Source organism: Periplaneta americana, chromosome 4 (genome assembly GCF_040183065.1).
Source record: "Periplaneta americana isolate PAMFEO1 chromosome 4, P.americana_PAMFEO1_priV1, whole genome shotgun sequence".
NCBI classification, from domain to species: domain Eukaryota; kingdom Metazoa; phylum Arthropoda; class Insecta; order Blattodea; family Blattidae; genus Periplaneta; species Periplaneta americana.
The window spans coordinates 14,347,424-14,374,859 of record NC_091120.1 but is presented as its reverse complement, the minus strand read 5'-3'; the positions used below and the strand labels follow the sequence as shown (position 1 = coordinate 14,374,859).

At 35.0% G+C, this 27,436-nt stretch overlaps 1 protein-coding gene across 2 annotated transcripts in view; it reads right to left on the bottom strand.

Annotated features, from left to right (window-relative positions):
• The window catches only part of Rlip (Ral interacting protein), a 40,979-nt gene that overhangs the window by 2,068 nt on the left and 11,475 nt on the right, over positions 1–27,436 (bottom strand). For both annotated transcript variants that reach the window (XM_069822851.1, XM_069822853.1), the window contains exons 6-11: positions 21,261–21,438; positions 19,714–19,844; positions 17,305–17,488; positions 16,282–16,662; positions 9,492–9,856; positions 5,019–5,142 (exon numbers count right to left, since the gene is read on the bottom strand). In XM_069822851.1, coding sequence (XP_069678952.1) covers positions 5,019–5,142; positions 9,492–9,856; positions 16,282–16,662; positions 17,305–17,488; positions 19,714–19,844; positions 21,261–21,438 — 1,363 coding nt within the window. The remainder of the gene's footprint in view (positions 1–5,018; positions 5,143–9,491; positions 9,857–16,281; positions 16,663–17,304; positions 17,489–19,713; positions 19,845–21,260; positions 21,439–27,436) is intronic.

The following is a 27,436-nucleotide window of genomic DNA, read 5'->3' as shown; positions in this document are numbered from 1 at the left end:
GAAAATACGGAATAGTAGGCTCATAAATTTGTTGTTTCTCTTTGTTGACCTCAGATGGTTGGGTCTGGCTTATCTCAAATCTAACAGTTGGGTCCAGTATAAATCCTTTACTATTAGTCTTGTCTAGAGCCACGATGTCCGCTCTTCTAATTCCGCCGCCTTCAGACGCAACGCAGTGCATCTCTTCATGGACCTCGAAGGATCTTTTTCTAAGGGCTTGTGCTATTAGTTTTCGGATGTTATGATGGTGTGAATTTCTCAGGAGTTCTCATGCTGACTACAGGCTACAAATTTCCATCCAGATATTTTCTGAGTTATGCCCTTTTTCTAAAAAAATTGGGGCATATTTTCAAAATCTATCTTCCCATACAAATTTTAAGTGTTGTTGTTGTTGTTGTTTTCTAATGCCAGGCGTTTGACAATAAAGTCATTTGACCTCTTGCACTCCAATATTTTTCAAAGATATTATCATGACCAGCCACTGACGCACAGATTTTGAGATGTTCTGAATCCATTTCTTGATTTCAGTTGCACAATGGGCAGTTAGGGGACTGATATATTCCAATTCTATGCAGATGCTTGGCCAAACAGTCATGGCCTGTTGCCAATCTAAATGCAACTACAGACGATTTTCGTGGTAAATCGGGAATCAACTATGGATTATGATGTAGAGAGTTCCATTTTTTCCCTTGAGATTGTGTTATCAAATTTTGTTTGTTGAAGTCTAAGTATGTAGATTTAATAAATCTCTTCACAGAGTAATACGTAGATTTAGTAACAGGTCTGTAAGTAGCAGTGCTGCCCTTCTTTGCTAAAGCATCCGCATTCTCGTTTCCCAGGATTCCACAATGAGATGGTATCCATTGGAATACAATTCTTTTATTGAGTGATATTAATTGAGAGAGCATTTTAGTTATTTCTGCTGTTTGAGATGAAAGTGTGTGTTTAGAGACGATTGATAGAATAGCTGCTTTGGAGTTTGACAATATAACTGCATTCCTAAATTTATTGATGTGGCATAGAAGATTTCTGAGACTTTCACTTATTGCAATGATATCACCATCAAAACAACGGCACTTTTGGCTGGGCGAAAAATAAAAAGAAAAAGTTTAAATCTGCCATCAGTTTTGCCACATTACGAAGTTTGCACGAACTTTCATTTTCAGTGAATATTCGTACCTAAAATTTGTGTTGTGTGATGTGTTTTAATAAAGGAAATCCACAGTTTTTATGTTTAGTTAGTTATGTTCGGGCATCAGTGTTGCCACATTAGTAAATTCGTATGAATTTTCATTTTCAGTGAATATTCACACCTAGAATTAGTGTATTATTTGTGTTATGTAACGTGTTTTAATGAGAAAAATCTACACAGTTCTTATGTTTATTGAGTTATGAGCAAGTGATAGAGAAATAAGATTCACATGGCTGCAGTTTCAACATTTGGCACCATGAAATACTAACTTTTTTTGTATATACTGGTATTTATTCAATTATCTGGCAAAATCTCGTATCTGGAACTAGCCTGGTCCCTTTGGTATCAGTTAAGAGGGATTCTACTGTATCCATATTTTAGAAATATATCCTTAGAATAGAGAAAACCATTATTATTTTGTCAGAAGTTATTTTTTTAATTTTCTAGTATCTATTGTTATACAAATTATTTTTTTAATTTAAAAAGCAATTAACATATCAAAAATCTGATATTCCAATTTGTTAACCACAGTGTATAGAACATACAGTAAAAATTTCATGTTCCTAGCATCAAAATTGTAAGAGCCTTTTCACTTTGAATCTGACGAAATGTGCCGAAAAGAAATTGTGAGAAAGGAGCTTGTAAAATTGCATGGAATTGAAGTTCAAGGGTGCAGCCATTTATATATTGCGTAATTTTTATGCTTTCGAGCGCTGCAGAGCATTCAAACTTGCTCAACATATAAATAAGAGATTACTGATTCATTTTTTACAAGAAAACGAAGTGCAATTTGTGACTGAAAATTACCAAAATTTCACCCATCATCTCCCTCAAACAGACCATACAATATAATGTAAATAATATTAAATATTAAATTTGCATCATTTCTTCTCAAAATATGATACTTGAGCTACGAACCAAATTTCACCTGACTTTCTAGATATGTTTAACTTTCGTCAAACAATGGTTAGAAATTAACATAAAGAAAGAATCCCTACCTACTGAACACAGTGGTGTACTGGTTGTCATTTCCATCTTTCATTTGGGGGGTTTGGGGTTCGATACATAAAATGTTTTTCTTTTTAAATAGGGTCTGTAAAAGACAGTGAAGTAAAAAATATTCCTTCAAATATAATGGGGGAAATCTGTGCACTCACAAGTCCAGAAAATCTGTACAGATGGGCTCAAGACAGTTTTGTCCAATTAACAGGTAAATACAATTTAGGTAGGTAGGTAGTTCATACATACCCTTCACAATGGATGTTATCTTTCTGGCTATCACAACAGATCACTATAATCATCACATTTTGAAAAGGATAAGAACATGCTCCACGAACATACTAACTTTTCATCTTCAGAAAAACACAGAAGAATATGATTTCCGAAAAAGTGAAGGCAGCTTTCACATCATTAATAACTTTCCTGTAATTACTGTTTTGTATAATGAAATATATTTCTTTTGGCATTGGCTTAGTTGGCTTGGATTTACGAGTCCTTACACTTAGGCTTGCTTTGGCTCATTGTGCGCCCTATTATGCGATTATTGTCCAAGTCCAACAGGTGGCCTGAGTGGCATTTGTGAATCCGACGATGACAAGGGGGCCATCCTGCCTCAGGCCTTGATAGAGCCAGGTCCCATTTTGCAGACGAGTAGCCTGATAAACCCCACGGAGTTGGAGTCCCAAGTCCTTCCTGATCAGCTGATGCTCACAGGTGGACCATCCTGCCTAAGCCATCAAAGAACCAGTTCCCATTGTAGCCTACATCAGCATCAGAAAACTGTATTACCCTGAAGACTTCTCCCCCCACCAATCTATTTTTACTAATGCAAATGAAAGACGACATGAGGGGAGGTGTAGTGTGTTGGTGGAATGATAGAGGGAAACTGGAATACGCTGACAAAAACCCTCTGCAAGTTTGCTTAGTCCATCACAAATTTCATTATGACCTAACTAGGAATCGAACCCAGGGCACCTGGATGGAAGACAGTACGCTAACACTTGACCCTTTACATTGTCACTGAACTGTAAAATAGTACATTATGCAACGAGCCTATAATGATAGTAATTAAGACGCGAGTATGTTTGTTTATGAAATGAAAGCAAGCGAGTTTCATAATTTTCATACGAGTGTCTTAATTACCATTATAGGCAAGTTTCATACGACTTTTTATGCTCGACCATATTTCTAACTTGAAATTATTCAGAAGTATTCATTTTATTCGCATCTGACTGAAGATCGGAAGTGACCTTGTGCATAGCTCGTAAATTGTGAATGTGCGCAGACGCGAAAGTATTGATTTTTTCCGAGGAACAATAATGTCATTGACCTTGTTATAATCTACAGAATAACATGAACTAATTTTGATATAACCTGGAAATTTATTTAGAATTGAAAACCGAGATGACAAATTGAATTTATTTGAATATTATTTACAATTAACACTAATTATTATAGTAACAGAACATAACCTTCTGCGACAGTATTGGATTTCCAGCCTCTGTGACGTTTCTCTCGTTGTCTTTCGATTGCATATCCGAGAATAATCGAAAACCTGAACTTTAATGAATAGGTGTACTTTAATGACATGCATTAAAGGACTGCTACCAGGTGTATAATTACTACATTTCGGCATGGTCGAGCATAAAGTAATGTAAGGGTACGAAAGGAAACATCTTAGTACTAAGCATCGAACAATCTATCAGCAAAGCATACTTACTTACTTACTGGCTTTTAAAAAAACCTGGAGGTTCATTACCGCCCTCACATAAGCCCGCCATTGGTCCCTATCCTGAGCAAGATTAATCCATCCTCTATCATCATATCCCACCTCCCTCAAATCCATTTTAATATTATCTTCCCACCTACGTCTCGGCCTCCCTAAACATCTTTTTCCCTCCGGTCTCCCAACTAACACTCTATATGCATTTCTGGATTCGCCCATACGTGCTACATGCCCTGCCCATCTCAAACGTCTGGATTTAATGTTCCTTACTATGTCAGGTGAAGAATACAATGCGTGCAGTTCTGTGTTGTGTAACTTTCTCCATTCTCCTGTAACTTCATCCCTCTTAGCCCGAAATATTTTCCTAAGCACCTTATTCTCAAACACCCTTAATCTCTGTTCCTCTCTCAAAGTGAGAGTCCAAGTTTCACGACCATACAGAACAACCGGTAATATAACTGTTTTATAAATTCTAACTTTCAGATTTTTCGACAGCAGACTGGATGATAAAAGTTTCTCAACCGAATAATAATAGGCATTTCCCATATTTATTCTGTGTTTAATTTCCTCCCGAGTATCATTTATATTTGTTACTGTTGCTCCCAGATATTTGAACTTCTCCACCTCTTCAAAAGATAAATTTCCAATTTTTATATTTCCATTTCGTACAATATTCTGGTCACGAGACATAATCATACACTTTGTCTTTTCGGGATTTACTTCCAAACCTATCTCTTTATATCAGCAAAGCATATTATTAACTAATCATCTAGATTAACAATGTTGTATCAATTATGTGGTTATATAACATTGGTGGAACTGACGGTAGTAAATTATATTTTGGCAACATAATCTGAGATTTCGCCATGGGACTACCTGATAATAACCTTACAAAATTAAACCTGATAATCAGTCTAAGTGAGATTCTAAGTGCTCATCTCGCTCATTACCCACAGAATATGTCAGTGGTCCATAATCTCATACATCACAGAAATTTGTATTCGCTGTCACGTTTCTGCTGAACAGAGTCACATTGTAACACACAGCCTCAATCTTATCTCTGCGTGTCTGATAAGATAAGTGTTGACTATGTTCTCCGACCTGCAGCAGTTGGTTGTCACGCTGCAGTTCTGCAATCCGTGTGCCGAATTCCGGGTCGTCCTCATCGCTGGCCTCCGAATGCGATGGCGAGCTACTGCCTTCTGAGCTGTCCTCATCGAATTCCCTATGAAAATACATTCTTTTATAAATTCTGTATTATTCGGTCAAATAAATCTTGAATGTAACATGTTCCCAAATCATACAGCACAATGATAAAATAGTACATTATGCAACGAGCCTATAATGATAGTAATTAAGACGCGAGTATGTTTGTTTATGAAACGAGCGCAAGCGAGTTTCATAATTTTCATACGAGCTTCTTAATTACCATTATAGGCGAGTTTCATACGACTTTTTATGCTCGACCATATTTCTAACTTGAAATTACAGTATTCAGATGTATATATTTTATTTGTATCTGACAAGATCGGAAGTGACCTTGTTCTAGGTCGTGAATTGTGAGATGTGCGCAGACGCGAAAGTATTGATTTTTTCCGAGGAACAAAAATGTCATTGACCTTGTGTAATCAGTTAAACTTGGTATAACTTTGATTATTGAATTCGACATTGAAAAACGAGATGACAAATTGAATTTATTTGAATATTATTTACAATTAACGCTAATTATTATAGTAACAGAACATAACCTTCTGCGACAGTATTGGATTTCCAGCCTCCGTGACTTTTCGCTAATTCTCTTTCGATTGCATATCCGAGAATAATCGATACTTGCGGTTTTATAACGGTACAGAGCTGACTTGTCATTGGCTGAACATATGTAAGCTGAGTTATCATTGGCTGAGGACCTGTACTTTAATGAGTAGGTGTACTTTAATGACATACATTAAAGGACTGCTACAGGTGTATAATTAGTACATTTCGGCATGGTAGAGCATAAATATCAATAAACTTGTGCCCCAAGAGTTACTTATCCTGACACAATAATGTCAGAGTGGGAATTGAATTTAATACCAAAAAAAAAAGTCTTTTGAAGATAATGCAAGGGTTTAAACCTGATTGTCTGAAGGCCAATTATTGCATTGAAATTTCCTACATTTTTTAGCAAGTAATATAATCAATGTTAAAGTTAATAGAGAGATAAGCTAGAATGCCCAAACATTATCTCCAGTTTTTTTTTGTACAAACATAATCATAAACAGGAGTGTCCATTGGGTATGGGTGGATTTTAGTAGGTTGTGGAATGTGAACGCAACAACTGAGAATATCATATTATTATGAATTCATTTTCTGTGTTATGCAATTTGATTAACCATGATGGGAGGGGTAAGGGGAAGGGAAATAGGGATAGATAGGGGAGAGAGTGGAGAAAGAGGGAGGGAGGGAGACGGAGAGGAGAGAAAGAGAAGGAGAGAGAGAGAGGGACGAGAGGGGGAAGAGGGAGAGAGATAGAGGGAGAACGAAAGCGAGGCAGAAAAAGAGGGAGACAGGGAGAGGGGAAAGAAAAAAAGGGAGAGAGAGAAAAAGAGTGCGTGCATGAGAGTGTGAGTGTGAGTGAGTGAGTGTGTGTGTGTGTGTGCGCGCGCGCGCGCGTTTTTATTTTTGCTGACATTAGCATCTGAAGTCAGAGTTAAGAGTCAGAAGCTATTTCGGGTGGAGTCACGTCAAGAGTTTTTTAATTGGTTATTTTACGATGCTTTATCAACTGCTGTGGTTATCTAGCATCCAAGTGAGCTGAAGGTGACAATGCTAGCAAAATGAGTCCAGAGTCCAACACCGAAAGTTACCCAGCATTTGCTCTTATTGGGTTGAGGGAAAACACCGCAAAAAACCTCATGGTCAGACGTGCTAACCATTACTCCACAGCAGTGGACTGGTCAAGAGTTGCTAATCAATCAATTTTCTAGGATACTGATAACATGAAGTCCACTGTAGCTTTCAACTAGAGTTTCTTCTTGCAAATGTAAACACTTTAAGTGAACATGAACAGGCAAATAAAGACAATTAAGCTCCTATAATACACAAAATGAAGCTGTTTGAAAACGTTTTTCAGATCATTAATTTTAACTTTCTAAGCATTATTATTATTATTATTATTATTATTATTATTATTATTATTATTATTATTATTATTATTATTATTGTGTTTTTAGTGTTAGTTGGGAGACTGAGACGTAGATCGGAGGATTAATATTAAAATGGATTTAAGGGAGGTAGGATATGATAATAGAGACTGGATTAAGGGTGATAGGATATGATAGTAGAGACTGGATTAATCTTAATCTTAATTTAAGTGAACATGATCAGGCAAATAAAGACAATTAAGCTCCTATAATACACAAAATGAAGCTGTTTGAAAACGTTTTTCAGATCATTAATTTTAACTTTCTAAGCATTATTATTATTATTATTATTATTATTATTATTATTATTATTATTATTATTATTATTATTATTATTATTATTGTGTTTTTAGTGTTAGTTGGGAGACTGAGACGTAGATCGGAGGATTAATATTAAAATGGATTTAAGGGAGGTAGGATATGATAATAGAGACTGGATTAAGGGTGATAGGATATGATAGTAGAGACTGGATTAATCTTAATCTTAATTTAAGTGAACATGAACAGGCAAATAAAGACAATTAAGCTCCTATAATACACAAAATGAAGCTGTTTGAAAACGTTTTTCAGATCATTAATTTTAACTTTCTAAGCATTATTATTATTATTATTATTATTATTATTATTATTATTATTATTATTATTATTATTATTATTATTATTATTATTATTATTGTGTTTTTAGTGTTAGTTGGGAGACTGAGACGTAGATCGGAGGATTAATATTAAAATGGATTTAAGGGAGGTAGGATATGATAATAGAGACTGGATTAAGGGTGATAGGATATGATAGTAGAGACTGGATTAATCTTAATCTTAATTTAAGTGAACATGATCAGGCAAATAAAGACAATTAAGCTCCTATAATACACAAAATGAAGCTGTTTGAAAACGTTTTTCAGATCATTAATTTTAACTTTCTAAGCATTATTATTATTATTATTATTATTATTATTATTATTATTATTATTATTGTGTTTTTAGTGTTAGTTGGGAGACAGAGACGTAGATCGGAGGATTAATATTAAAATGGATTTAAGGGAGGTAGGATATGATAATAGAGACTGGATTAAGGGTGATAGGATATGATAGTAGAGACTGGATTAATCTTGCACAGGACAGGGACCGATGGTGGGCTTATGTGAGGGCAGTAATGAACCTCCGGGTTCCTTAAAAGTCATTTGTAAATAAGTATTATTATTATTATTATTATTATTATTATTATTATTATTATTATTGTGTTTTTAGTGTTAGTTGGGAGGCCGAGACGTAGATCGGAGGATTAATATTAAAATGGATTTAAGGGAGGTAGGATATGATAATAGAGACTGGATTAAGGGTGATAGGATATGATAGTAGAGACTGGATTAATCTTGCACAGGACAGGGACCGATGGTGGGCTTATGTGAGGGCAGTAATGAACCTCCGGGTTCCTTAAAAGTCATTTGTAAATAAGTATTATTATTATTATTATTATTATTATTATTATTATTATTATTATTATTATTGTGTTTTTAGTGTTAGTTGGGAGGCCGAGACGTAGATCGGAGGATTAATATTAAAATGGATTTAAGGGAGGTAGGATATGATAATAGAGACTGGATTAAGGGTGATAGGATATGATAGTAGAGACTGGATTAATCTTGCACAGGACAGGGACCGATGGTGGGCTTATGTGAGGCAGTAATGAACCTCCGGGTTCCTTAAAAGTCATTTGTAAATAAGTATTATTATTATTATTATTATTATTATTATTATTATTATTATTATTATTATTATTGTGTTTTTAGTGTTAGTTGGGAGGCCGAGACGTAGATCGGAGGATTAATATTAAAATGGATTTAAGGGAGGTAGGATATGATAATAGAGACTGGGTTAAGGGTGATAGGATATGATAGTAGAGACTGGATTAATCTTGCTCAGGATAGAAACCGATGGCGGGCTTATGTGAGGGCAGTAATGAACCTCCAGGTTCCTTAAAAGTCATTTGTAAATAAGTATTATTATTATTATTATTATTATTATTATTATTATTATTATTATTATTATTATTATTATTATTTATGATTCCATTATTTCATTTGTAATTATCATTTTATTTAATTGCCATTAATTTAATTATTTATTTGCACTTTTATTGTAAATTATTGCTAATGTTTTTGTTATATTCTTTGTGCTGAACTGTAATTGGCCACTGGCTGTTGTACAGCACATTAAATATAAGTAAATAAATAAATAAATTATCATTATTATTATTATTATTATTATTATTATTAAACGCAGGCCTAACCTTAACAGTTTAAACGCATTAAGTGACAACTTTATCATGACTGCAAAGTTAAAAAACAAACTATACACAATGCATATATTCATTATGTTACACATACTGTACCTATAGGTGTATTTGGATCTTGCAGTTGCTAGTTCTGCCCTCAACCTCTCGATTTCAGCCCTCTCCTCTTGAACCCTTCCCTGAAGGTCTGCTTGAAGACTTAGTAATTCTTGGTGTTCTAACATCAGTAATTTCTCTTCTTGCAGAAGTCCTTGTAGCTCTTCTTCTGGCCCCAAAGGAATACTGCTACTCGAACAGCCCTGTTGTAGGCCCTCACTTCCAACAACATTACGATTATCATCCACATCACTGCTGGGAATTTCAGTCTTGCTTGTTGAACTTGTGGCCACTTCCCCAACAGTTTTCAGAGTTGGCACTACTGATGTAGGAGCAGCTTGGGGGGAAGGAAGTGGCTCCGGCTGTACCTACAAAATGTTAAGTCCACAATGACATGGAAATAGCATATGTCCTCTAATCATGTCTTTACAAACATTTATTTTCATAAATTACATTTAAAATTGGCGGCCTAATGATGGACACAAGCTTCCTCATATATTTTACATGTTTTGCACAAGTTCAGTTCTTTAAATTTACTACAAAAACGAATAATTAAAATTTGTTTGAAGAAACGTTAAGATTATCCAACTAAATTAATTTATTCTGAATTTAATGTATTTAATATTGAACAAATTTATAAGTATACACTGTTAAAATTTTATCATAAAAATCGTAATAAGTTTGTATTACAGACACACAATTATGACACAAGACGAAATATTAATTCAACATTAGTAGAACCTAAATGTCTCACATCTGTTGGTCTAAAGCATAGCATTAATTTTGGCCCTCGGTTGTACAATGCTTTAACTAAATTACACCCAGAACTTCTAACATGTAACCCACTAACATATAACAAGAAAATCAGAAACGTGTTAAGATCTTCAATTTGATTAAATAAATTTATAGCCTATGTGTATGAATTAATCAACCTATATTATGTTTGTATTCTATAATTTTGAAATATATATATATATATATATATATATATATATATATATATTGTCCTACTTTTCACGTGCGATATTATTCTTCTCTACTGTTAATATTTTCCATTGCCGCTGAAATTTAAATTTTAGTTCCTATTTCATTTTATTTATTATTATTTTTTTTTCTATATTTCTCTTATATTAATATTGTATTATATAATTTCTGTAACTGTAATTTTAATTCTATTTCCTATTTTATTTTATTTTATATTCTCTTATAGGTCTATTAATATTATATCTGAACTGCAACCGAGCACGAGCGCTGCTCATTCGGTCTCAAATTTTGTTAATACTACTGTATCTCCTTTTTTATATTGATTGTATTATTTTATTTCTATTTCTCTTATTTGTAATTATATTCTTTAGTCTGTATATTTAAATTTAAATTAATAAATAAATATTTTACCATGCTGCTAATGTTGTTCCCATTTTAATTCGTTGTCTTAAACCATTATTCAAAAGATACATCCACATATTGATCTTTTACTGTGCACCCAAACAGGAAGATTCATTTTCATTATTACTTTATTATCAAATCACATACATAAAGAAAATTTGAAAACAATATAGAACAAAAACAGAAAGCCTTATCGAAAAATAAACCATGGGAACAGATAAGGAACACCTGGAACAAATACAATCATGAAGAAGAGATGTAGTAGCAACGTTTAGACTCAACATACATCAAGATTGTTTGGCGGGCTATCAAGGACTCACCAGCATGCACCATCTGCAAAGACCCAATCTCTACTTCGAAAGCCTGAATTTGTTTTAAAACTTATGTTCATTTATATTTCAAAGTGGTGCACTCTATTTCGAAAAGTTTTTAGCCACTGTAGTCATTCAGTAATATTCATCACTTCCTCACCATCACTCATACATTTTCGGAAAACATCTGTTATGTCCATGCGTATAATGGAAACCACCATCTTGCACTGTTGAGCCTTGAACTCAGTGGCGGCTCCTGCATATTTCTTAAGAGGAGGAAAGAAATTAACAGCACTAAATGACACCATCTTGAATGAAACATGCTACAAATTAGCCTACATGCATACATGTAAGACCAGGTAGTGTTGGGGTTGGCCTTCCCTTCTGTATAGCAATAATCTGTTCTTGTAAACTGAGTTTCCTAAATTGTCCAAAATATATTATGATTTCACTTCCATTCATTGTTGAATAATTGCACAAATTAACAATTACAAGGAAATTCACCTCGCAGCATTTTTCGAGCACACTACAGCATCACACGTGTTGGAAGAGACTAGCTACTAACTCATAACCAGAACCGTTTTATGGAAATGGAAATGGGAATGGGAATGGGAAATAATCTGAGGAAAGCGAGAACACTGCACCCAAACACGTGGTCTGTGTTGCCACATGTACATTTTACAAGTTCAGTATCACATGCTTTTGAAGAATGTCAGCTCTTGTAAAGTCATACTATCATTATTCTTCAAAGCTGCCGGTGGCCGATTAATTTTTTATGTTAAAAATGATGTAGTTTGGAGTACCTACTTTCAGTTTCAAATATATTTGTACAAAACTGACAACTTGGCTGTTGCCCTGTCTAGTGAACAATGAATAGAAGTGAATTTCAGGGGCCAACTATGTAAAACTACTTCTTTGTTTTACATAAACCCGACTTTAACTTTCAAATATCCACGAAAGTTTCAAACCATGAATAGTAGTCTATATAAAGTGCAATGAATAATATTTTTTATTTATAATTAAAAAAAAGTTTACATGGTGTCTTTCATAGCGTTGCATTAAAACTGTTTTTGTTGTGTCTCCTCCTAGATGTGTTATAGTCCGGTTGAATGCAACATCGTTAGGTGGCAGCGGTAGCGAGCTTGCTGCACGACCAGTCGGTTTCTATTTCCCGCCCATGACTGATTCAGAGGAGGATCTCCTCCCTCTCCGTTCATTTACTTGCTTTAAAACTCTGCTTCTTTCTCTGGCCGCTAGTGTGCTGTTGTCTATGTGTGTTAACTGCAGTAGAGGAGGAATGGAGTGCCTTTCCTCTATGCAGACAATCTCGCATCTTTCTCACAGTTTTCTACAGCACATGAGCGCGCGTCATTTAAAACTCGATCAACCGAGGTTTTCTTATAGCTGTGAACTTAAAAATTATCGAATCTTCCTCGAATTTCAAGGCACATATTCTATTAGGTATTTACTTTCAAAAGAAGAAAATGTGAGGAGGACGTTCCTCCCTTCCCTCCCCTGAGGAACTGCCACTGCTTGAACTTCAGTTTAAATGGCAGAAGAATGCCGATCAAGTTAAACCCAAGTTAACCCAAAATTAAGTGGTAGTTAAGATTTATATTACGAAGCAGAACAAAAAACTTGAGTTTAAACTGAATGCAGTAGCGGCTGGTGGTCAAAATAATGAGTGTGCTACAATCTCTATATCTGCCTACTATATACACTTATATGTATTTATCTTAATTTGAGACTCGCCTAGTGACGAAATATGAAGTCCATACGACGTTCCTTCCTACTGCAGAACTTGTCAATTACCCTGGTGTCAAGCCCTTCCATCTTGGACTTCATACTATTTTCTATTGACAATATTGCAAGAGCAGTGAGACGATCCTGGGACATAGTGATCCTTAAAAACAGTTTTTATGCGTTTCAAGCAAGAAAAACATCTTTCTGGCTCAGCAGTGGTCATTGGTGTTATAACCAAAATATTTAACAACTTCGTTACTTCACGGAATGGATCCTGTAAATTGTTGGAGACTATGTATTGTAACAATTAAGCAGACATCTATATTTTGGAAGTCGGGTCTTCCGTATAGAACTCCAAGTTGTGTCTTTAACACTCTTTGTTCAGTACAGTATAGCTGTTGACAGCAACTTCAAGTTCGCGTTCACGAAAATTATACGTAAAATTCTCAAAAATGTTGCTGTTTAACAATTTTGTTGCGTCTAGGTAGCTTAAAGACTGAAAACGGTGAGTAGTTTTCTGAATTATACAATCACATACTTCCTTGGCTTCAATTTTCTAGGATTCCATTTTCCGTCGCTTGCTAGCTGATTCAGGAGGAACCTCATAGGCCTACAGGTAGATGGCAGCAGCAGTCCGATATTTGAATTGCCAAATACATTGTAAATAGTTCCGAGTTCTTCCACAAACAAGCATTCTTTCGTTACGCTTTACTTTTGCAATCTCCAAGCTGTGTTGTGCTGAAGCTGACTACAGCACTTTCCCGCGTAAAAATAGCCAATCAGAGCAGTGATTTCAGCTTCGCACATGCGCATAAATGTCTACATTTTCATATGAAGTCAGAGTAGCACAACGAACCCCCCTGAGACACCAAAGAGCGAAGAGCAAAGACTAAACACTCGATAACGCGTCATGAACATAACCATGGGAAATTGTTAAATGACAGATCAAATACTATGGTTTTACAAGTACATTATTTGAGCAAAAATTATCACTGTGCTGTAGCACTTAGCACATAGGGATGGGCCGCCCCTGACTGAATGTAAGGTTTAAATGACGTTTATTATACTGACCCTAAGATAACTGGAACACTGTATACAACAGATGAACAGTATGCATGTAAAAAGCTCACCTTTAACAAACCATTCACTAGCAGAAAAAGTGGACAACCATCAAATAGATGGCTCGATTGTGCGGAAGAGGATCTGAGAACATGTGTAATTAATACACTGCAAAATAAGGCAACTGACAGAACCCTATGGAGACGTGCTCAGGTGGTCAAGGCTGGAAAACAGCTGTTGAACTGGTGATGGTGGTGGTGGTGATGATGATGATGATGATGATGATGATGATGATGATGATGATGATGATGATGATTTAGTAGTAGGTTATTTTACGACGCTTTATCAACATCTTAGGTTATTTAGCATTTGAATGAGATGAAAGTGATAATGCCGGTGAAATGATTCCAGGGTCCAGCACCGAAAGTTACCCAGCATTTGCTCATATTGGGTTGAGGGAAAACCCCAGCAGTAGCGGCTCGTCATAAAAAAAATAGGTGAAGTGATGTTCACCTACACAAATGCATGAACAGTTTTACCAATATATGAGTAGGCGTACTATTCGTAAATTACGTACAATTTTACTTGTTCTAGAACACATGCAAACAGGAAAATTAATTTATTTCAGGACTCGCCCAATTTCTTGCATACCAAGTCAATACTCCTATTTTTTAAAGCAGGAAACCTGTCGATGATGTCTTCATAAAATGTCTGAGTTTAACTGAGGGTGGACAGTATATTTCTATGCAAACCTATGGGCCTAATGATGAAAGTCTTTCCTGTGATGTAGCATTCCGAGTGAAATTTTCAATCTTTTCAAACAGAAAAGCTTCTTTCATCGGAAGAAATGTTTAAAGTTATTTTATATAAATTCTCTTTTTTCTTAGCACTTTTTAAAACAAAGAACAAATGGAACTGTACGTCGTCCAGAATTTTAAACATCTTTTTTATTCTCATATTTAAGTCTACAAAACGGCACTTCTAATAAATTATAAACCGTGTTATTTTCGGGATACAATTATTTCACAGTCATCAATATTTTCTGTGTACTGGTACCTAAGTATTTGTATAATAGCACTGTAGTGATTAAACATATGATATACACTATGATGCAGGATTAATACACTATATACACTTATTACTAATATACTCTAAATACATTAATAATAAGTTAATATGTACGTACACAATATTAAACTACATGTGTAGCCCACATTTAAGCGAGCGTTAAACTTTCAAATACAAGAGCTGGAACAAAACTGGCAAGGCTCATGAGAAGAAATAATACACGCCGCAGAAAAAAAACTCTTAATGTAAGTGGAGTGTATTCCTGATAAAATAACATAGACCCAACTAATTTACCGCTTCAGGGGTCGCTGCTTGGACACAAGAAATGAGATATTATTCTCGAGTCAGGTAGTACATACTGTAAAATATCACAGCCCTTAAACAATAGCCCCCGGCCTACAGCTTCAACCCTTCTCTATTATTAGTACCGTTAGATCTGCAAACTGGTTACTCCGCCTACAACAAGTCAGAGTTCTCCGGAACTGAAAGACTCAGAAATGCACTTCACTCATACAATCTTTCTTTAGTGCGTGACGTCACGTTACCATGGAAACCAAGAGCTGTATGAGAATGGGAGCCCAAATAATTTCACCTCTACAGTATTGTGAGTTCCAATAGACACCGCTCGGCGCTCGTAACAGTTGACATTATTCTATTCAGCGGACGGTTACAGGTAATATTTATATAACTAAACACTGTTCATAACGACTGAAAAGAAAACTTTTTTTTTATTTTAGAAATACGGTACCGGTAATAGCTAGAATTAATTATTAATACGAGATAAAATGTGTTTTACACATAAATAGATGAAGTGACACTTCACCTACTTCACCTGAATAACCGCCCCTGAACCCCAGAAGAAACCTCAACTGGGTAACTTGCCTCGACCAGGAATAGAACCCAGACCACTTGGTTTCACAGCCAGATGCGCTGTTACTCCATAAGTGTGGACTGATGATGATGATGATGATGATGTGCAAATATAAAAAAACATGAATACAGTAAGTGTTCACTGTTAAGGTGCAACCCACTTTGAAATTCGTGGAAATTAGGAGCTGACGCTCGCCTCCAACTATCTTGTATCCTTTAATGATATTGTTAATGTTTTTTCGGTAATCCCACTTCCAAATAATCCACTCCCTGATAATGTAGTGTTCAGTGTTCCTTTACTTTTAGCTAAAATTAGGCTTCTATTTTGTAAGTATGAAATAGATACCGGTACCTACTTGTTGTTTTGGAATTTTGTCGGTTGTTTCCTGTGGACTATCCACCACATCAAGTGACAAGGATGGTTGTACTGCTTCTTGTTGTTGTTGCTGTGATGGCTGTGGTGGAAGTGGCTGCTGCTGCTGCTGCTGTTGTTGCGTATCCGACGCAGATGAAACTGAGGGCTTTGATAATCCCTGTGGAACATCGCCAGCTGCAGGCTTCACGTCTGGTACACTCACACCATTAAGTGTGGTATCTTCTTCAGAACATGACGAAGCTTTTTGTAAGGTGAGATCAATACGAAATTCATCTTCGCAAGGTTTGCTGCTACGATCCTCCTCCAAACTCTTCTGATTTTGACTCATCTCCTGTGCCCGTTGCACTGTACGTAACTTCCTCTGAAACATGTTAATTTCATTATTTACTTACAATAAATAAAACAGATTCCTTAGAGGCTAGCACTGCAAATATAGAAACAGGGTGTAACTAAGACGTGACCTTGTTACAAAGGTAATAAATACGGAGTTCCTGTCTTCCAGACTGGGTGTAGAGTTCCTCGGTAATAATTGCATATGAGAGCATACTCCTGCTTGGTTGGATACAACCATGACTTCCATTAACATGCAATTAATAAATCTAGGTACACATATGTGCTCAAATAAAAATAAATTGGGTCAATGAAATAATAAATCCCTCATTATCTGTGATGTCTAGACCATACCTGAACAGGTACCATTGATTTGGTTTTGACAATGAAACTCCTACAAGTACAGAGCTGCAAATACATAGATGATGATGATGATGGTAGTAGTAGTAGTAGTAGTAGTAGTAGTAGTAGTAGTATTAATAATAATAATAATAATAATAATAATAATAATAATAATAATAATAATAATAATAATAATAATATATCTTTTCCCAAGACAAACATAATTAAAATTTAAAAATGAAATGAAGCATATTATTCATTTAAGTTAGTAACAATTTGTATCCAAGTCAATTTCAGTTATGAGAAAATTACTGCTGTTATCAGAACATACCTTGAGCTGTGTAATGATTCTTTGCACTTCCCAAAGCTGTTCTTCTTTACGCTTTGAGACAAAACCAGCATTCATCTCCCTGTGAATCTGATTAAGCAGAGACTCTTGCTTCTTAAGTTGATCAGCTATGCCTGTTGGAGTGTCTGGGAGAGAGGGGCTGCCTGCAGTCAACGGTGGTACATATCTTGCGAGAAGGGAAACAAAACAAGATAGCATTATCAGCCTCCAGGATATGGCAGGGTACATTGCTAGGTCACACACACACAAAAAATCTAATTCATGGTCTCAAGGCTATAACAGACATAATAATAATAATAATAATAATAATAATAATAATAATAATAATAATAATAATAATAATAATAATAATACTATTATTATTATTATTATTATTATTATGTACGTTATGTTTTAAAAGAAGAAAATAACTTGTAAGATAAAAATCACAAAGGTAGAAATATATAGGCTATATAATGACAATTTAATTTTGTTATCTATGTTGTGAAAATGCTGGTAAATACATCTCGCCATAGAATTGAATTCTTGTAAAATTTTGACTTTTCCACATTTTAAAGCATCAATGCTAATGTAAGATCTGTAGAATACAATAAATGAAATGAAAAACGAATGCATTTTCTTCTGATTTTTTTCATAACTTATTATGCAGTTAATCTTGCACATTTTCTGATGTGTAGAACATCTCTTGGCTTTAGTAAATACAGAACTATGTCAATGTGTAATAATAATGATAATGACGATGATGATGATGATGATGATGATGATGATGATGATGATGATGATAATCAGGGCTGGGCAGTATTTGAAATACATGTATTTGTAATACGTATTTGAAATACGTTTGTATTTTGTAATTTGTAAGGATTTTCGAAATTATTTTGTATTTTGTGTTTAAATACATAATATTGATGTATTTTGTATTTCAAATACTCAAAATACTTTTTTCTTCTTCTTTTCCTTCAAGTTTTGGATTTGGATTTGAAGAATGAACTTTCGTCTTATTTGCCTGCCCATTTCATGAGCTAGCCATACATTTAGTTTTCTTGCCACAACTGATTTCCTTAATGCCATAAAGAAATCTCCAACAGCATCAAGGATCCATCACCCAACACTTGCTAAATGTTCAGCATTATGGAATGCGTCTAGGAGACCCAAATCCTCAGAAATTATATGAGATGTCTTGAATTATTCATTAAAGTTTCCTTGCCCAACTCAATGGAATTCTCAAATATTGCAATTCAAACATGATATAAACAGTATATTGAAAAACTGGGATTGCCAACCTTCAAAGATGTTGAGTTTCAGTACCTTGAAGAATATTGTGCAGTTCGTAGCCCTTGATTTAATGCAAAATGAGAAGACCTGCTATTACGGCCAACTTTTGTCCACATTAATTTCCCTCAAAAACAGATGAAATATTCTGTTATTTAGCAATCTACGCCATGTATTCCAAGTAACTCCAATCCTAATAATTTCACTTTCATCAAGATTTAAAGCGATGTTTGATCTGAACCCAGAAGCAAATTGAGCTATTTTGGCAGCTCGCTTCACCCATCATTGAAGATGAGATGGCTACCTGACACTGCCTCACCAAATGATAAGAGGAGGACACAGAATATGTGCGTGAAATCAGCTGAGCAGTTCTCTGCTACACCTTTGGTCAGTTCAGACGATGAAAACAGTTTTTGTGTTTTCAACTCAAATACAACAGACTTCAAAAAGCAAAAAGAAAAGAATTTATCTACTGCGGAGTATGAGCTCATATAATTCTTCAATGGCAAAGGGACAACCCTGTGCACTCTAGAGAATTACCCAACAGTGAAACAAGCTTTATAAAGTATAATACAAGTTTGTGTTCCTCTAGCAATATTCTTATTTCTTTAGGCCTACATATTGTATCGAGTATTTGAAATACAAATGTATTTTGCTTAATTTTTTAAAAGTATTTTGTATTTGTATTTCAAATACAATTTTTTTAAGTATTTTGAATTTGTATTTGAAATACTTGGATGTCAGTATTTTCCCCAGCCCTGATAATGATGATGATAATAATAATAATAATAATAATAATAATAATGATAATAATAATAATAATAATAATAATAATAATAATAATTGATAAACTAAAACAAGGGTGTTATGATCTTGTTTAAAAGACAGTATGTTCAATGTTATTTCATTTTATAAAAATGAATATTACAACAAGATAGAGGTTTGTCCCCAATATTTTTAAACTTCTACATAGATAAAATAATGGAAATCAGTTGCAACAAATGGAATGAAGTAGTAGTAAAATCGAAGGAAAATGGATCACTTCATATTTCACGCAATGATTAGCAGTATTTCATATGTTCACAGATACCTACTAATGAAACAGGATTTAAATCTTACTTGTTCAGTTTAATGCCTGGGAAGAGAAAGTTGCAGTGGCAGAGAAAAGCTGTCAGTAGTCGATGGCTCATCTGGATAACTGGGCTCAATGTAATAGCAATGGTTTGGGCATTCATTTTATTGTGCTTTTCCTGAAAACAAAAAGTAAAGCATTTGGCACTTTGGTTTTCTTCGATTAAAATATTTTATTTATCCACAAAACTTCATTGTTAATAATTATAATTATATTAATTTAATCCAAGATACTGGGTAGAAACAAATTAATGTAAAAATGGGTAAGTAAACAATTTTCCAGTATCAAACCATTGACAGTATCACTTCAGAAACACACTGTATTCTTGGCAAGGTTTGTACCTGTAATCGTCTGATTTAATGGCAAACATGCTGAACATTCCATCACCTAGAGCAGCCGTGGCGAAAATGCGATCGTGCACCGAGCCACTGTGTAACCTGCAACGTGCATAGCACCTATGGAGGGAGGCGGACACCCGAAGGGGAAGTGAAGCAACTGTCTGACTTATTAACGGATTTTCATTTTCCTTACGTCAAACATTTAAATATAATTTGATACAGTACAAGGCTACAAACTAATGTTTAATACGTGTAACTAAGTAAGAAATGAAGAATAAAACAAATTATCACAAACTAAAATTAACTGTCTTCAGAATGTCTCTGCAACAGAGATTCAAAATCAGGAATTGTCACTTACTGCCAGTCGTAGTTGTTCACGAAGATATTTGTCTGTCAGTCGTGATCTAAATTTGGTTTTTACTGTTTTCATTCTTGAAAATAACTTTTTACAAACGTAAGTTGTAGCGAACATGACTTCAAAAGAACAAGTGAAAAACGAAGCTTCGAATATTTATTTTTTGGCAAAGATTTGAAAAGTTCAACATTTGTCAAGTCCTTACAGCTAGCTTTTATTTAACATCACATAGTAAATCTGTGAGTTTAAATTGAAGATCTAACCGCATTATTCATACATCTGCTGAAAAAGGATCGACATACAGAGATGATGATGATGATGATGATGATGATGATGATGATGATGATGATGATGATGATAATAATAATAATAATAATAATAATAATAATAATAATATATAACACTTAACCTTTTAATGTTTCATCAGTAACATGTAGTATAATGCCATTTTATGTTATACAACCGTTTTCCTCGTAATACTTGTGAACAAATAATACATTTAATATTCTCATCATATTGGCAGCAAAAAAAAATGCGTCCTTCCATCCAACTTGAAACTTTTGTTTTTGTAGAGGTACATGGTTTCGAGAGAGACATTGCGACGATATGCCACTCACAGGTCAGAGACAAATACAAATGGAACGGAGTTTGACTCCAGTGAGTGAGAGGGTGGGAGTTGTGGGAGGTAGGAAGCGCATAGCTATCATTGCGAGCCACAATGTGCTCGTGAGTCACATTTAGCCATGGCTGACCTAGAGTAACACACTGAACTTTACAAATTGTGGATTATTCCTATGAATGCGATAAATATCCATAATTTAAATAATTCAATAATACCCACATGCAAAGTGATGTTTTCAAGATGAAGCATGAGCCAAGCTAGCAACTGTCTGTTGCTTGACGGTAACTGCATAATAAGGGCACGAAGCTCAGACTCTCTTGCTGCCATTTCCTTAATAGCCCCAGCCTCTTCAAACCTAGCTAGGAGTTCTGTTGTGAGTATAGGTTCTGGAAGTTCCCTGTGTTAACACAAGAGTGCTTTACATGATTTCATTATAAAACACATTCAGGTTACAAAGTACTAGGTCAAAAAAATTCTCTCTTGGCCAGAAAGTAGAAACTTCAGCTATCAGCAGGTGTACCCCTCCCCCCAAACAGCGCAGTATCAGTGATTTGACAAACCACAGACTCTTTTCAGACCTTCAGTTATCATCTAACAGATTTACCTTTTTCTTCCCTTTAGGTGTGGGGCCCTATGACCTGTTACATTCTCCAATTAAATTTTCAACCCTATGTTTCATTGGACGAACTAGAGACAATAGTGAAACATGGCTTTTGGGTTTTTACAGTACATACATTTTATCTTTCCACGCTCACATACTGGACCAGTGTCAGCAGTAAGTAGCTGTGCGTGTTGCTATTCAAAGGCATGCACAGTCACTGATAAGTAGATCTCGGATTTTTAGGCACCTAAAATAGGCTCTGAATTTATCAAAATAGACACTACAAACATAGATTTGGCACTTAAAAATACAATTTCAAGCAGTTAAAAATACTATTTTATGCAGAAAATATAATTCATATCCACACAAACTACTGTAACAATAAAAATGCAATTAATTAGTAAGTATTAAGCATTACAGTATACAGTGACAAAAACAGTAAAAAAATATTGCGGTTAAAAACTTTATTTTTGTCAAGTCTTAAATTATTAATTACATAATTTTTAATGAATTCATAGGCCTTATTGCTCTAAGGCTGCTAATATGTAAGAGCCCATATAACAAATTAATGAATTTACAGTTAACACATTATTCATACTTGGCATTGCAATACATAAGAACGTTTTTCTCTAATTACCTATAGCGAAACTGCTTTTTTTTTTTTTTTTTTTTTTTTTTTTTTTTTTTTTTTTTTTTTTTAGACAGAACCATTTTATAAGCGAAAAAAATTTTTCCCAATGATACCAAAGCAATGAATGCATATTTAAAACTAGAAATGTTTGCCACGCTGATTTCTTTAGGGAGAACTACGTCCTCCCGATTCATCACATTCCCGCTGTCTGCTAAAGTGCTCAATAAAACCAGACGTCTTCCAGGAATGTATTTATTCCTATAGCCAAACTATTAAAGGATATTTGAATCAAACCCGCCCCTCAATATTCAAAACTTTCTCTTTCACTGCTTACTTACTTACTTACTTACTGGCTTTTAAGGAACCCGTAGGTTCACTGCCACCCTCACATAAGCCCACCATTGGTCCCTATCCTGAGCAAGATTAATCCAGTCTCTTTCACTGCTACACGAAAATTAGAAAATATACACATAGAAAATAGAAATAGGCCATTTTAGGCTCTAAAACCTTAAAAATAGGTCTCAGTTGGCAAAATTGGCATTTTAGGCACCATAAAACCACTTTCAAGCATTCATATTTTATACAAGATGTGAATATATTTAACTAGTATTATATAATAAGAAACGTACATACTAATAGGAAAGGTAAATTACTAAATACAAATCTATTGAAATATACAAAGATAAATTCATTAACTCTCATAATCTAAATGAAAAAGCAATTTACGAAAAAAACATTCTCTTTGATCTTTATATTACTTCCGATTTGAATAGTAAAAGATTAACGTAGTATCAGTCAATGTAATTTCTGTTCTTTCCCCCATCTCAGTCAGTCTCCTTTAAGCCAAGCAACAACGCGGTTCGATCACCTGAACCAGCCGGTGAGTCTTTCATCCAAATCGTAATTTTGTCCATTCTTCTTTTATTCATTTTTTAATATGATCTGTGTAAACTTTTTATTATAAGAATGAACATACATCATAAGATGTTAATTATTTTAAATTGTCAGTTTTACTCTCACATTTTTTAACTCTATCATACTTTTTATATTCTCTTTTCCATGGATATATAGAAGACATACTGGTTATAAATTAGTATTTTTTAACTTTTCCAGCTATTGAAAGGCTTAAATATTACTGTTCAGATATCTTATATTTTCTATTTGTCATTAATTCTTGAAATATAATTATACATGAGATTAATTACATTTGTTTTCCTTTTGCAGTCGTGGTAAATAGTCACTGAGGATGGAGAAGCATCTCCGAAACATGTCTGACTATTACTAACTTCTTTAATAATTATATTATATTTGTTAGTGTTCATATAACTGTAATATATAATTTTTTACGTTTCTTATCAAATCTATGAACACTGTATAATTGGCCTAACATGTGTGGTTTATCTTTGAATATAAATAGTATTAGTTTATCTCTGGAGAAAAAAAAAAGGCATTTAACCTAAAATCCGATGTCTAATGATAAGACAGTTGTCTGTTATTGTGTGCAGAACTGAGTTTAGTTTCAGAGCAGTGTATCTGTTATTGTGTCCAGTGTTGAGTTTTATTTCTCAGTTTGTGTCCGTTGCTTGCTTGAGTCATGGTTCAGAGATTTGTCGTAACTTTAAAAAAAAAAGCACCAACTCATTGTCGCAGAGAATTTCAAGAACATTTTCCTGAGATTCATCCAACTGAAAGGACTACAATTCATACAATACAGGGTCAGTATTGGACAAGAAAAGAAGATGAAGGCGCCATGTTGTAACAGAAGAAAAGATGCATTACAACAGTACTCAATTAGAACATTAGAATAACCACTGCAAAAATCTCTCATGAAGTTAGTACAACAAGCAGTGATCAGCCATACATCAGCATATAATGCTCTACAAAATTAACAAAATCGAGATGAAATAGTCAATATTTTCAAGGAAAAATTGTTCCGGGGCCGGGTATCGATCCGGGACCCTTCGCTTAGCGTGCAAATGCTCTTCCGACTGAGCTACCCCACGAACTACCGTATTTACTCGCGTAATTTGCGCCCCCGCGTATTTTGCGCACCCTAATTTTTAAGGGATTATTTTGAACTTTATTTTTGCTCCATGTATTTTGCGCACACATTTTACGTACATATTTTTTTCAGTGTAGTAGGGATTTTCCTTCCCTACAGTCCATCGTAGGTCATTCACCAGCAACTGAAGTACCTGCTTCAGAAAGAAACTCCAAAGTCCCGCTACTTTAACAATGCTTTTCCTTGGTAGAGACAAGTTACCGGTATAGAAAATTAGCCCTACCGTAAATACTTACCTATACATATGCTAATCGAGATAAACTCAGAACAGGACCTCTTATTTGAAAAATCCGCATATTTTACGCACCCAATTTTTCAGTGGCCAAAGTTAATTAGAAAGTGCGCAAATTACGCGAGCAAATACGGTATACACGACACCGTCACAATTTTTCCTTTGTATCCACACGACTCAAATGAGCTGGCAAGACGCCAGAACTCAACTTTGAGTGCACACAAATACTTGTGTGACTTTGAGTTCTGGCGTCTTGTCAGCTCATTTGAGTCGTGTGGATACAAAGGAAAAATTGTGACGGTGTCGTGTATAGTTTCTGGGGTAGCTCAGTCGGAAGAGCGTTCGCGCGCAAAGCAAAGGGTCCCGGGATCGATACCCGGTCCCGGAACAATTTTTCCTTGAAATTATTCAAACCTGCTTTACAGGGAGCTACTACCTGAAAGCCAGATTTGTATGAAATAGTCAATATTTCAGAAATGGAGCTGCAACATGTAAATCAAAATGTGTTTAGACGCTACAATATTTGTCTTGCAGCAGATGGGGAATATTTTCAACATTGTTTTAGAAAAGATAAGCACTGTCCTAGCACTTGTACAATTTCAACTTGTATTAAAAAAAAACTGAGCTTGCGTGTTCTATACTTATAAGCCAGGGCCCGGATTTTGATGACCTAAAAATATCTAAAAATTGATCTATAAAATGACCTAAAAAAATCAATAAAATGATCTAAAAAATGACAAAAATTTTTTGTCATCATTTTAGGATATGGCAGTACAGCACAGTTCTTACTTCTGTCATGTTAGAACTGAAATTAAAAACTAATATTAATTTAAACTCGCGAATTTGCATGTTCTAGGAAAGAGCATATATAAAAAGTATTACCTTAAGGTACGGTCACACGTTGCTACTTTTGCAGCGATGCAGTATAAAAAACTGCGACGTGTGAACAACGGTGCAATCCGAAAAGTAGCGACTGCCGAACCTGCTGCCCGCTACTTTTCCATGCTGCGCGCAGCTTAAAAGTAGCGGCGTGTGAACAGGGTTCTCAGGGTTGCAGCCGCAGCATTTTTGATATCGGTGTTGTTGAAACTTTTGCTGCGGTTGCAACCAGTGTTACCACCCAAATGTGCCAATGATACTTTTATTGTTTGGATATATTTTAATGTTAAATGTGATGAAAATCAATTATTTGTAACAGTTATTAAATACACAACACAGTCTGAGCATAATTGCTGACGATATAATTCATTTTTTAAATTTTCCTTAGCATTGTTCCAAACAGGAGGGTTGCCAACATTCATTAGGTGAATATACTGTTGGTTATCATTTAAGTATATAGGCATTTTTAAAAGCTTTATAGTAAAAATAATATCAATTTCTCAATACTAGATACGACAGAAAAGCAAATAATAGATAAGGAAGCTTTCGCATGAGTTTCTTAATAATGCGAACATAACCACAAAATGTATATTGAGAAGTCAACACGGAGATGGAAACCTGCAGCATGACTGCGGCTGCAAAAGTAGCGCCTTGTGTGTGAACAGACTCGCAACCTCCAGTTGCAACTTTTGCAGCACTCGGGTTGCGCAGCACGAAAAGTAGCGTGCAGCGCGCTACTTTTGGCTTACGTGTGAACACGACACGCAACTTTTGCAGCTGCAGTACAAAAGTTGCGCTGCAAAAGTAGCGACGTGTGACCGTACCTTTATTCAGAATTATTGCAGTAGGTAACCACCAGCATGCGCAGGTTCTCGAAAGTTAGGGAATGCCTATTGTCAGAAAGCACATTTTTGTACTGTGAGAAACTCCTTTCCACATCTGCTGATACAACTGGAGCATACTTGAAATGTGCTAAATCACACATCAGTGAGATCTTTAATGCACGAAGTATCAAATGCTTCACAAAAGTCTCCGTAAAGATCTGACGATTTATTTTCCTTCACGGATACACTTCGTTGCAGTAAAAATTGCGTGGATTCCTTCTTACTTGAGAATTACACTGACTGTATATGCTTATTGCGACCCACATGTTGTTGAACAGTGAATTTTATTTCGGTTGATACCTTTCTTTCGCACAACTTACAAAATAATACTTCGCCATCTGTAGAGAAAACATCATCTCCAAATTCAGATACTATCTGTCTTAAATGAGAAGATTTAGATGGCTTTATTTTAGGCATGGTGAATGAAACTATGGCAACTGAACACCAAACATTCTTCTCCGAAAATCTGTAAGTAGCTAAATCTGTTGTTGTTGTTTTCTAATGCCAGGCGTTTGACAATAAAGTCATTTGACCTCTTAAACTCCAATATTTTTCAAAGATATTATCATGGCCAGCCAATGAAGCACAGATTTTGAGGTGTTCCGAATCCATTTCTTGGTTTGAGTTGCACAATGGGCAGTTAGGAGACTGATATATTCCAATCCTATGCAGGTGTTTGGCCAAACAATCATGGCCTGTTGCCAATCTAAATGCAGCTACAGACGATTTTCGTGGTAAATCAGGAATTAACTGTGGATTTTGATGCAGAGAGTTCCAATTTTTTCCCTTGAGATTGTGTTATTAAATTTTGTTTGTTGAAGTCTAAGTATGTAGATTTAATAAATCTTTTCACAGAGTAATACGTAGATTTAGTAACAGGTCTGTAAGTAGCAGTGCTGCCCTTCTTTGCTAAAGCATCTGCATTCTCGTTTCCCAGGATTCCACAATGGGATGGTATCCATTGGAATACAATTCTTAATTAGCCTGACCGCAAAACCAGGTGGCCCGGGTTGATTCCAGGTCGGGGAAAGTTACCTGGTTGAGGTTTTTTCCGGGGTTTTCCCTCAGCCCAATATGAGCAAATGCTGGGTAACTTTCGGTGCTGA